This window comes from Myotis davidii, unplaced genomic scaffold (assembly GCF_000327345.1).
Source record: "Myotis davidii unplaced genomic scaffold, ASM32734v1 scaffold462, whole genome shotgun sequence".
NCBI classification, from domain to species: Eukaryota; Metazoa; Chordata; class Mammalia; order Chiroptera; family Vespertilionidae; genus Myotis; species Myotis davidii.
The window spans coordinates 344,063-356,292 of NW_006293237.1; the positions used below are offsets into that span (position 1 = coordinate 344,063).

Sequence of the window (12,230 nt, forward strand, 5' to 3'; positions counted from 1 at the left end):
AATAATGCTGCAATGAACATAGGGGTACACATAGCTTTGTGAATACATGATTTCAAGTTTTTCAGGTCTAGCCCCAGGAGAGGGATTGCTGGGTCATATGGTAGCTCTATTCTTAATTGTTTGAGGAATCACCAAACTGCTTTCCATAGTGGTTGCACCAGTCTACCTTCCCACCAGCAGTGGATGAGGGTTCCCTTTTTTCCACAGCCTCTCCAACACCTGTCATTGCTTGTCTTGTTGGTAATGGCCACTTTAACAGGTGGGAGGTGGTAGCTCACTGTAGTTTTGAACATCTTTCATATATCTATTGGCTGTTTGTATGTTTTCTTGGGAGAGGTCTATTTTCAGGTCTTCTGCCCGCTTTTTGATTGAGTTTATTTGGTGTTGAGTTTAATGAGTCCTTTATATATTTTGGAAACTAAACCTTTGTTGGAGCTACTGTTTACAAATATCATCTCCCATCTTGTTGGCTGCCTCTTTGTTTTGTTGCCTGTTTTTCTTGCTGTGCAGAAGCTTTTCAGTTTGATATAATCCCATTCCTTTATTTTTATTTTTTAATATATTTTATTGATTTTTTACAGAGAGGAAGGGAGAGAGATAGAGAGTTAGAAACATCGATGACAGAGAAACATTGATCAGCTGCCTCCGGCACATCTCCCACTGGGGATGTGCCCGCAACCAAGGCACACGCCCCTGACCGGAATCGAACCCAGGACCCCTCAATCCGCAGGCTGACGCTCTATCCACTGACCAAGCCGGTTTCGGCCCATTCATTTATTTTTGCCTTTACTTCCCTTGGAGTCAAGTTCATAAAATGTTCTCTACGACCAAGATTCATAAGTTTGGTATCTATATTTTCTTTTATGTAACATTGTTTCAGATATTATATTTAGGTCTTTGGTCCATTTTGAATTAATTTTTGACCATGGGGATAAACTGTAATCCAGTTTCATTCATTTGCTTGTGACTTTCCAGTTTTTCTAGCACCATTGTGTTTCTGGCTCCTTTGTTGAAAATTATGTCCATATACATGTGGTTTTAAAAAAATACATATTTTTTAAAATATATTTTATTGATTTTTCACAGAGAGGAAGAGAGAGGGATAGAGAGTTAGAAACATTGATGAGAGAGAAACATCGATCAGCTGCCTCTTGCACACGTCCTACTGGGGATGTGCCTGCAACCAAGGTACATGCCCTTGGCCGGAATTGAACCTGGGACCTTTCAGTCCACAGGCCGATGCTCTATCCACTGAGCCAAACTGGTCATGGCAAAAATACATATTTTTTATTGATTTCAGAGAGGAAGGGAGAGGGAGACAGAAACACCAATGATGAGAGAGAATCATTGATCGGCTGCCTGCATGCCCCCCACTGGGGATCACACCCACAACCCAGGCATGGGCCCTGATGGGGAATCAAACTGTTACCTCTGGGTTCTTAGGTTGATGCTCAACCATTGAGCCATGCCAGTAGGGCATACACGTGGTTTTATAGCTTGGCTCTCTATCCTGTTCCATTGATCTGTGTGTCTTCTAGCACCATTGTGTTTCTGGCTCCTTTGTTGAAAATTATGTCCATATACATGTGGTTTTAAAAAAATACATATTTTTTAAAATATATTTTATTGATTTTTGTGTAGTATAATTTGAAGACAGGTAGCGTGATATCTCTAGCTTTGTTCTTTTTTCTCAGGATTGCTTTGGCTATTCTGGGTCCTTCGTTGTTCCATACACATCTGATGCTTTCTCATTCTATTTCTTTAAAAAATGACATTGGGCCGAAACCAGTTTGGCTCAGTGGATAGAGCATCGGCTTGTGGACTGAAAGGTCCCAGGTTCAATTCCGGCCAAGGGCATGTACCTGGGTTGCGGGCGCATCCCCGGTGGGAGATGTGCAGGAGGCAGCTGATCAATGCTTCTCTCTCATCGATGTTTCTGACTTTCTATATCTCTCACTTCCTCTCTGTAAAAAAATCAATAAAATATATTTAAAAAAATGACACTGGGATTTTGATGGGGATTGCATTAAATCTGTGTATTGCTTTGGGTAATATAGCCATTTTAACTATGTTGATTCTTCCAATCCATGAGCATGGAATATTTTTCCATTTTGTTATGTCTTTTTCGATCTCTTTTAATAAAGCTTTGTAATTTTCAGTATATAGGTCTTTCATCTTCTTTGTTAAGTTTTTTTTTCCTGGGTATTTTATTCTTTTGGTTGCAATTGCAAAATAAATTGTTTTGGGGGGGTTATTTTTTGTGTTTTTTTTCCTAAATATATATTTATTGATTTCAGAGAGGAAGGGAGAAGGCTAGAGAGATAAAAACATCAATGGTGAGAGAGAACCATTGATTGGCTGCCCCCTGCATGAGCCTGCAACCCAGGCATGTGCCTTTGACCAGAATCGAACCCAGGACCCTTCAGTCCGCAGGCTAACGCTCTATCCACTGAGCCAAACCGGCTAGGGCAGGAATTGTTTTCTTTTTCTTCATTTCTTTTTCTGAAATTTTGTTGTTAGTATATAGGAAGGCGATGGATTTTTGCATATTGATTCTGTATCCTGCAACTTGACTGTATTTGTTTATTGTTTCTAATAGTTTTTTTTGGTGGAGATTATTTTTTATCATTGTGGTAAAATATACATAAGATATACCATTTTTGAAGTGTACGGTTCAGTGGCATTAAGCACATGAACCACGACCACCATCTACCTCCAGGACTTCTTCATCTTCCCAAATTGAAACTCTGTTCCCATTAGACACTGAACCCTGCATTCCCCTCACCCAGCCCCTGGCACCCACTAATCTCCTTTCTGTCTCTATGGAGTTGCTTCTTCTGGACATTTTATGTAAATAGACTCAGGGAATATACGGCCTTTGTGTCTGGCTTCTTTCACTCAATAGAATGTCTTCAAGGTTCACTCACCTTGTAGCAGGGATCAGCCAGGACTTCATTCATTTTCGTGCCTGAATAACATTCTATTTAGCGTGAATGCGCCACACTTGCTGATCCATTCATCAGCTGTTGGGCACTGGGGTTGCTGCTGCCTTTGGGCTGTTATGAGTGTGCAGCCATGAGCATCCATGCGCAAGTCTGGGCATGCTCCTTTCTCTTGGGGCGGCGCCCTTGCTATTGTTCGGATGCAGATGTACAAAGCGTCAAGGCCTGCTGGTCCTGTACATGAGGCAGGGGAATGTGCTCAGTTCCCTCGTGCCCCGCAGACCTCAGTGCCCGCCCCTGCCCCCACTCCCACGTCTGAGCTCTCTGTCTTCAGGCTCGGCCTCAGTTCCCCGACGCTGCCCTTTGCAGGTGGCTGAGATCCAGGTGGAGGTGGAGCTGCGGGACGAGATTCTGCCCAGAGCCCAGAATATCCAGAGCCGCCTGGACCGACAAACCATAGAGACAGAGGAGGTATGAGTGGCCCGGCCTGGCATGGGGGATAGGGACTTGGAGACACAGAACCAGATGGCCATAACCTCCCTTCCTCTTCTGGATTCTTTTTAAAAAAACGTTTGTTTTTAAAATATATTTTATTGATTTTTTTTTTTACAGAGAGGAAGGGAGAGAGATAGAGAGTTAGAAACATCGATGAGAGAGAAACATCGATCAGCCGCCTCCTGCACATCTCCTACTGGGGATGTGCCCGCACCCAAGGTTCATGCCCTTGACCGGAATCAAACCCGGGATTCTTCAGTCCGCAGGCTGACGCTCCATCCACTGAGCCACACCGGTTTCGGCTAAAAAAAATATGTTTTATAGCCCTAGTTGGTTTGGCTCAGTGGATAGAGCATCGGCCTGTGGACCAAAGTGTCTCAGGTTTGAGTCCAGTCAAGGGCATGTACCTTGGTTGCAGGCTTCTCCCCGGCCTGGGTCATAGCTCGTGCAGGAGGCAACCAATCGATATTTTCCTCTCACATCGATGTTTCTCTCTGCCTTTCCCTTTCTCTTCCACTCTTTCTAAAAATCAGTGGAAAAATATCCTCGGGTGAGGATTAAAAAATACATACATATATATTTTTTAAATTGATTTCAGAGAGAAGAAGGGAGAGGGAGAGAGGGTTAGAAACATCAATGATGAGTGAGAATCATTGATTGGCTGCCTCCTGCACGCCCCACACTAGGGATCGAGCCCACAACCCAGGCATGTGCCCTGACCAGGAATTGAACCATGACCTCCTGGTTCATAGGTCGACGCTCAACCACTGAGCCACACTGGCCGGGCCAGAGTTGGATTCTTGTCCCTTGCCTGTCCCCCATTTCTTCCTGCCCTGTCTCCTCCCCAGGTGAACAAGACGCTGAAGGCCACACTGCAGGCCCTTCTAGAAGTGGTGGCATTGGAAGATGGGGACATGCTAGACTCCTTCCAGGCCTGTCCCTCCACTGAGTCCCTCAAGTCCACCAGCTCGGACCCAGGCGCTCGGCAGGCGGGCCGGAGGCGGGGCCAGCAGCAGGAAACTGAGACCTTCTACATCACGGTGGGAAGAGCCGGGCTGGGGGGCAGGGGTGGGGTCCAGGGAGGGCCCAGAGCTGGGACTAAAACTACAGGTTCTTTTGGGGGCGTCCCAGAAACTCCAGGAGTACCTGAGTGGGCGGAGCATCCTTGCCAAGCTGCAGGCCAAGCACGAGAAACTGCAAGAGGCCATTCAGCGAGGTGGGCCCCACTCCTGGCCCCCTTAGTCTCTTTCACGCCACCCCCAGGGCCAGGAGCAGCACCTGCCCTTGGCTCTCCTGCCTTGGAACCCCACCCACCCATGCTCCTCTCTGCCCAGAGAGGTTGCTTGACGTGAAGGAAATAATCCAGCCAGGTTCCTGACCTCTATTGCACCCTTGGCCCTGCTACTGTCCTTGGCCTTCAGGCCACACCTTCCTCTCTGCAGTGCCTTGAGGACCTCCTGGCCCGAGAGAGACACCAATACTTTCTGTTCCCCAGGTAACAAGGAGGAGCAGGAGGCGCCTTGGTGAGTCCTTCATGAGGGGCTGGTTGGTTTCAAGGAGCTGGGGTTCTGCAGGGGTCAAGCTGTGATGGCCCCACCTCCCTTGTCCTTGGGGCACAGCTCTGCTGCTCATTCCTCTGTGGCCTCAATTTCCCACTTTGCCCAGTGGGTTCTGGAATAACTCCCACGCTCCAGGGCCGTGCTTGGTTGGGCTGGGGGGTGGGGCATCCTATTCTCCATGCCCGAAACCCTCAGAGCCAGCTCCCATTCATCACAGCACCCAGTACACACAGAGAAAATTCCAGAAGAGCCGCCACCCCCGCCCCAGCTCCCAGTATCATCATAAACTCTTCGGGGGAGACATGGAGAAGTTTATCCAGGTACTTGCTTTGCCTCACGCTCCAACTAAATGCAGGCCCTTGCCCAGCCAGTGTTGCTCAGTGGTTGAGTGTTGACCTATGAACCAGGAGATCACGGTTCGATTCCCAGTCAGGGCACATGCCCGGGTTGTGGGCTCAATCCCTAGTATGGGGTGTGCAGGAGGCAGCCGATCAGTGATTCTCCCTCATTATTGATGTTTCTGCCTCTCTCTCCCTTCCTCTTTGAAATCAATAAAAATATGTGTAAAAATAAATAAATGCAGGCCTGCATTCTGGTCTCTCTCTGGCCCTGGGCCACTTCTGTGGCCTGGCTGCCTATGACCCCAGTGTCCTTTGTTGCCACACCCTTGTCAGCCCACCTTCCTGGGTGGGCCTTTACGGGGCCTCCCCTGGTGGAGGGGACCGTCCCTTAGCCAGTAACACGCATCCACAGAAAGCCTCCGGCAGCGGCTATTATTTTTCATGCTGTGATTATGTATGTAAACATTCCAAATAGAGTCGCCAGACTATTTAAACGAACAAATTCAAGTTTTTCAGTGCTACTTGATTAGAGGTCAACATACAGAATTGGATTACATTTTCACGCGCCAGCAATAGTTAGCAAGGAAAATGTAAGGCTCTCCCCAAAATGGCACCAGGGGCATCAGACATCTGGGAGCCAATCTTGCATGCAGCTTGCCAGGCCTCGTGGCCAGCAACCATAATACGTTGTTAAGAGAAGACAAGTTGGCCCTAGCCAATTTGGCTCAGTGGATAGAGCATTGGCCTGTGGACCAAAGGGTCCCAGGTTTGATTTCAGTCAAGGGCACATACCTTGGTTGCAGGCTCCTCCCTGGCCCGGGCTCTGGTTGGGGCACGTGCAGGAGGCAACCAATTGATGTGTTTCTCTCACATCGATGTTTCTCTCTGTCTTGCCTTCTCTCTCCCACTCTCCCTAAAAATCAATGACCCCACCCGCCGCACACAGAGCACAGACTAGTCAAAGATAGATACTAAAGTAATAGGTTATTTAAGTTATGCATTCTAAATTGGGTATTTGTAAATAGCGCCAGGTAGGCCTTCTACCAATAGTACTCCAAGAGTTACGGCAGCAAAGGGATTTAGAAAGAACATTTTTTTTGCACAGTTAATTTACCATGTCAAATTGTTGTAAATGGTAATGTATACAGATTTTCTGTTCCAACATTCCATTGTAAACTTCTTGTTAAGACTGTTAAGTTTTTATTGCTTTCGTATGGAATGCGATTGCAAAACTAAAAAGAACCTTTAACTGGGAAAAAAATCAATGGAAAAATATCCTTGGGTGAGGATTAACAACAAAACAACAACAAGAAAAAATGAGAGGACAAGGTGGGATGTGCCGGGTCCAGAGAGATGTGAACACCCTCTCTGTCCCCAGAGCTCAGGCCAGCCCGTGCCCCTGGTGGTGGAGAGCTGTGTCCGCTTCATTAACCTCAACGGTAAGCCTGGCACCTGGCACCCATCTGGGGGGTGGGGGAGGCCTCGGTGCCCACCAGCCCTTTGTTCTCCCACAGGCCTGCAGCACGAGGGCATCTTCCGGGTGTCGGGGGCCCAGCTGCGCATCTCAGAGATCCGTGATGCTTTTGAGAGAGGTGGGGACAGGAAGCGTGGGGTGGGGTGGGGTGGGAGGCTGGCCAGACCGGCTGTGCTCAGCCTCCTGCACCCTGTGTTGTCCTCAGGGGAGGACCCCCTGGTGGAAGGCTGCTCAGCCTGCGACCTGGACTCGGTGGCAGGGGTCCTGAAGCTCTATGGCTTCTGCAGGTGAGGCCAGGGCCCGAGGCCGGGGTGGGCAGGGCCGGTCCCCAGTGGCCCGTGGCCGCACTCACGGGCTTCTCTCCTCTCGGGGTGGTGGCCTCGATCACAGAGCTGGAGGCCATGGAGGAGCGGGTGGAGCTGGTGAGCCGCCTTCTGACACAGCTGCCAGGCCCAGTGCTGGTGGTGCTGCGCTACCTCTTCACCTTCCTCAGCCAGTGAGTGCTTCTCGGAGGGCCAGGGGGGCTACCCAGGGGGTGCAGGGGACACGGGGCAGGGAGTTCCCTGCTTGTGACCCGCGTGTGCCCCCAGCCTGGCCCAGTATAGCGATGAGAACATGATGGACCCTTACAACCTGGCCGTGTGCTTTGGGCCGACGCTGCTGCCCGTGCCCCCTGGGCAGGACCCCGTGGCCTTGCAGGGCCAGGTGAACCAGCTGGTGCAGACACTCATTGTGCAGCCCACACGGGTTTTCCCACCCCTCACCCTGCTGCCGGGCCCTGTCTATGAGAAGTGCATGGCACCGCCTTCTGCCAGCTGCCTGGGGTACGCTCTTTGTGTTGCTGGGGGATGGGGTTCGGGGGGCGGTCCAGTGGAACCCCCTAAATGCTCATCGTCCTTGCTCTACTCTGGGCCTCAGGGACACCCAGGTGGAGGGACTGGCAGGCGAGAACGAGCCGGAGCTGGAAGCTGGGACCCCAGCCCAGGAGGATGGTGAGGGTATCTGGAAGGAGGACCCCACGCTGGCCCTGCCCTGAGTGCCCACTCTACCCCCCAACTCAGACCCCTTCTTCTCCCCAGTCCTGGAGGGCGTCGTGGAGGCGGTGGCCTGCTTCTCCTACACGGGCCGCACGGCCAAGGAGCTGACCTTCCAGCGTGGGGACGTGCTGCGGCTGCACGAGCGGGCCTCGGACGACTGGTGGCGGGGCGAGTATGCTGGCACGTGCGGGCTCATTCCGCACAAGTACATCACGCTGCCTGAGGGGTAAGTGAGTGCCCATGCTGTCCGGAGACTGTCCACAGCTGCCCTTCCCCCAGGTACTGGCCCTTTCCTACCCCAAGTCTCAGAGTCTGGAGGCTTTTTTATTTTTTTTTTAACTTTTTAAAAATATGTTTTATTGATTTTTTACAGAGAGGAAGGGAGAGAGATAGAGAGTTAGAAACATCGATGAGAGAGAAACATCAATCAGCTGCCTCCTGCACACCCCCCACTGGGGATGTGCCCACAACCAAGGTACATGCCCTTGACCAGAATCGAACCTGGGACCTTTCAGTCCGCAGGCTGACGCTCTATCCACTGAGCCAAACCGGTTAGGGCTAGAGGCTTTTTAAAAAAAAAAAATTTTTTTTAAATTGATTTCAGAGAGGAAGGAAGAGGAAGAGGGAGATGGAAAAATCAATACATGCATTGGCTGCCTCCTGCAGGCCCCCTACTGGGGATCAAGGCGGAAGGAAGAGGGAGAGAGAGATAGAAACATCAATAATGAGAGAGAATTATTGCTCGGCTGCCTCCTGCATGCCCCACACTGGGGATCAAGCCCACAACCTGGGCATGTGCCCTGACTGGAAATCGAACCGTGACCTCATGGTTCATAGGTCAGTACTCAACCACTGAGCCATGCCGGCTGGGCAGCCTGTCGGCTTTCTTTGTGCCCTTCTGAGCACTTCTTGCTGCCACTGAGGTCACAAAACCTGCTGGCCCCCAGCACCCTAAACAGGCCATCTTTCTGACCCCAGAGCAGAGAAGCACGCTGTGGGCCCGGAGCTGCAGGCTGGGGAGCTGCTGAGCAGTGCGGAGGGCCTCCCGGCTGTGGAGATCACCCAGCGGTGAGCAAGGGGAGTTTGGCCCCTCGGGAAGACCCTTCTGGTGGCCTCACTGCCCGCCCCCACCTGAGCACTGCTTTGGGGCCAAGCCTGTCCCAGGCAGCAGGCAATGGGCCGGCTGGAGGGGGATGGGGTCAGGTTTTGGGCACCTGGAGAGAAGCCCAGTTGGGGGAGAGTTGTCTGGGTGAGGGATGCCACAGGAGGACAGAATGGACCCGCTGGGCCAGCCTCACTGTCTTTCTCTTGGCCACACCCTGGGATGGGAGGAGTCACTGGCAGGTTGTGCAGACTTCCCAGGGCCCCCCCAGCTCACTGTCTGTGCCCTGCAGGCCAGAACTATGTACCCCATCCGGGGGCTCTTTTGGGCACAGACGACACTGCTTGGTCCCAACCTCCCCAGATCGACATGTGGAGATGGATAAGGTGAGTGGGGGACGGCTGAGCGGCAGGTGAGGGATATCTCTCTGGGGGGGAGGGTGCCTTGCTTCCCCTTATGAACCAAAGTCTTCCCTCCTGAGGGTTGAGTCTGTCCTTCCTGACCTCAGACAGGCTGGCTGAGCCCATCCCAGAGAGGGGCAGGCCAGCGAGGGGAAGAATGGGCCCAGGGGCAAGGACAGGGGACACAGAGGCTCATGCATTTGGGCTTCATGGTTCTTTTTAAAAAATATATTTTTATTGATTTCAGAGAGGAAAGGAGAGGGAGAGAGAGAAACATTAATGAAGAGAGAGAATCATCGATCAGCTCCCTCCTGCATGCCCCCCACTGGGGATCGAGCCTGCAACCCAGGCATGTTCAATGGGAATTGAACCGTGACCTCCTGGTTCATAGGCCGATGCTCAACCACTGAGCCACGCCGGCCGGGCCACCCTCTCCATATTTCTCATATGGTTGGTTCTTCAGTGGGAAGTGGCGAGTGTTTTGGGCGAGGGGCTACCGGGCAGGCTTCAAGGCTGGAATCTAGAGCCAGGCTGGGTGGCAGGTGGTGACATGGCAGGAGCTTGGTGGGCCAGGGAGGACGAAAGGGACAGATGGCAAAGAGGTTGGAGGGGGTGGCTGGCTATGGAGCTGGGCAGGACAGTGGTTCTCTCAGGGGGCAAGAGAAGGTGCTGGGCATGGCCCTGGCAAGGGGTGCACCCTGGTGAGCCCTGGCTTCCTGATCTGTCCAGTGGACCCAGCGCACCCACCCAATGGGTGCTCACTGCTCTCAGCTGAGACTGGCCCTGAGATCAGACTGGGCCCAAGGAGAGAACTTGAGAGTAGGCTGTGTCGGGTGTGGCCCAGTGGCCAGGCTGAGAGCCGGGGGACAGGGGGCTGAGTTGGACCACCAGGTGGTGGGGGCGGGGCTGGGCAGCCGAGAGATTCCAGGGGAGGCCGTCAGTAGGTGGGGCCCAGCGGGGTGCAGATGGATGCTGATCTGGGAGCTCCTGCATGCTGGGAGATCTCAGGCTGGGAGAGAGTGGGTGTGAGAAGGAGAAGGGGGCAGTCAGGGCCCAGCCAGAGGCTCCCACACTCTAGGCTGGGTTGAAGATTGCTGTCCCAAAGGAGGTGGTGACAGCCACACCAAAAGTGGCAGGAGGAAAACTGGGCAAGGGAGGAGGGACAGGTTGCTGGCAGATGACTTTGGTTTGGGAGTGGGGGGTTCCGGTGGAGGCTTGGGCAGCAGGGGGTAGGAGGGCCTCACTCCTGTGGTCACTGTGTTGTCAACACACTGACCCGGGGGTGGAGGGAGTGGCAGGGCAGTGAGGGACACTCCTACCAGATGCCCTCCCTCTCACCTCTCTGCCAGGCTGTGGCACAGACCATGGACTCCGTGTTTAAGGAGCTCTTGGGAAAGACTACCGTCCGCCAGGGCCTGGGGCCAGCATCCACCAACTCTCCCAGCCCCGGGCCCCGCAGCCCGAAGCTTCTAGGCTGTGGCCGCCTGGGCAAGAACAAAGGCTTCTCCCGCAGCCCTGGGGCGCCGGCCTCACCCTCATCCTCATCGTCCCAACCCCCGGGCCTGGACTCACCCCTCAAGCCACACTGAGGTGCCACTGGCTCCTCAGCAGACCCCCCCCTTACCTTAACGGGTTGCCAGCAAGACCCTCCTCCCTCCCCAGGCCCTTTGCTTCTCCCTGGCCCTGTCCAGCAAACACGGAGCACCTGCTCTTGACCCTTTGCGGAAAGAAGGACACAGCTGCCCAACCGAGCCCCTGCCTGCCCCAGCCCTGGCTTAGGCCCCTTTGGGAGGCAGCCAGCGGAGGCTGGGGGCAGCCCCTCCCCAGCTTGCCTGTGAGGGCTCATCAGTGGCTGTTGGGTGGTGGGTGCCCTTGCTCAGATGAGCACGCCTGCCAGTGCCCAGGCCCTTCTCTGCTTCAACCAAGGGCACGAGACTGGTGGGGGTTGGCAGGCCTGGCAGCCATTCATAAAGACTTGAGCATTGACTCCCCTACGTGAGCCAGGTCTCTTGTTTTGGGGGACTGGGCACGTGGGTACAGGGCCAACCCCCTGTCACCCTCACTGCTTGAGGCCAGATGCCAGGGCGCTCAGCAAAGGCGGCAGGGTGGGCGGCTGGACCAGCTTCTGTTGGGAGGCGGGGGGCTCGGCACAGGGCTGTGTGGGCCGGGGGCTTGGACATTTGAAGGCTGTCACCTGCATCGTGAGCTCCACAGTCAGACGTGTGTGTGTTGCGGGGGAGGGGGCTGGGGGGGTCTGAGGACGTCTTTCCATGCCACCTTCACACCCACTGTCAGCCGGACCCAAGGAGACTCACAGTGGGAAATGAGCTGACACTTTTATTAGGGGGAGAGTGAGAGAGGAACTAGGGAGGGGAAGAAAGGAAGGTCTCCTGGCCTCACCCCCTTTCCCTCCTCCTGGGCTCCATGGACCCCCATCTCCCACGCTGTTGCCCTCTCTGTACCCCGCGCCAAGGAGCTGACCTCCTGGGCCCCTCACAATCCAGAGCCAATTCCCAGCGCACCCTCCTCTCCCAGTGAACCCGGGGGGCCTCTGGAAGGAAGGCGCCCCCTGGCTTCTCAGGAGGAAGTGTCCTTGGCCAGGAAGGAGCTGGCAGTGGTGCAGGACTCCTCTTGGGGCCCCAGGCTGGGCGGGGCGCGCCTCCGAGCACAGCAGAGCAGGCTGCGCAGCTCTGAGGAGACGCTGCTGCTGAAGGAGGCATAGATCCAGGGGTTGGTACAGCTGTTGAGGCTGCCCAGCAGCATTAGCAGCACGAAGGGAGGCCCTGTGTGGGGGAGGAGAAGGATTGGGGGCTGCAGGTACCCAGGCAGGGGTGCGACCCCATGTGCCTACTAGGGGCTCGTGAGCCCAAGGCTGGATG

The 12,230-nt window shown here is 53.7% G+C and overlaps 2 protein-coding genes across 2 annotated transcripts in view; one reads left to right on the plus strand and one right to left on the minus strand.

Annotated features, from left to right (window-relative positions):
- ARHGAP4 (Rho GTPase activating protein 4) overlaps positions 1 to 11,591 on the plus strand; it is a 26,403-nt gene extending 14,812 nt beyond the window's left edge. Inside the window, exons 10-24 of the mRNA XM_015566028.1 lie at positions 3,312 to 3,413; positions 4,286 to 4,477; positions 4,569 to 4,653; positions 4,933 to 4,960; positions 5,214 to 5,316; positions 6,716 to 6,776; positions 6,852 to 6,929; positions 7,017 to 7,098; positions 7,131 to 7,307; positions 7,402 to 7,635; positions 7,730 to 7,803; positions 7,891 to 8,074; positions 8,827 to 8,916; positions 9,243 to 9,336; positions 10,701 to 11,591. Of these exons, the coding sequence (XP_015421514.1) occupies positions 3,312 to 3,413; positions 4,286 to 4,477; positions 4,569 to 4,653; positions 4,933 to 4,960; positions 5,214 to 5,316; positions 6,716 to 6,776; positions 6,852 to 6,929; positions 7,017 to 7,098; positions 7,131 to 7,307; positions 7,402 to 7,635; positions 7,730 to 7,803; positions 7,891 to 8,074; positions 8,827 to 8,916; positions 9,243 to 9,336; positions 10,701 to 10,940 (1,824 nt within the window). The 3' untranslated portion in view covers positions 10,941 to 11,591. The remainder of the gene's footprint in view (positions 1 to 3,311; positions 3,414 to 4,285; positions 4,478 to 4,568; positions 4,654 to 4,932; positions 4,961 to 5,213; positions 5,317 to 6,715; positions 6,777 to 6,851; positions 6,930 to 7,016; positions 7,099 to 7,130; positions 7,308 to 7,401; positions 7,636 to 7,729; positions 7,804 to 7,890; positions 8,075 to 8,826; positions 8,917 to 9,242; positions 9,337 to 10,700) is intronic.
- A 77-nt stretch (positions 11,592 to 11,668) lies between these two features.
- The window catches only part of AVPR2 (arginine vasopressin receptor 2), a 2,605-nt gene continuing 2,043 nt past the window's right edge, over positions 11,669 to 12,230 (minus strand). Inside the window, exon 4 of the mRNA XM_006766925.2 lies at positions 11,669 to 12,134. Within this exon, the coding sequence (XP_006766988.1) occupies positions 11,929 to 12,134 (206 nt within the window). The 3' untranslated portion in view covers positions 11,669 to 11,928. The remainder of the gene's footprint in view (positions 12,135 to 12,230) is intronic.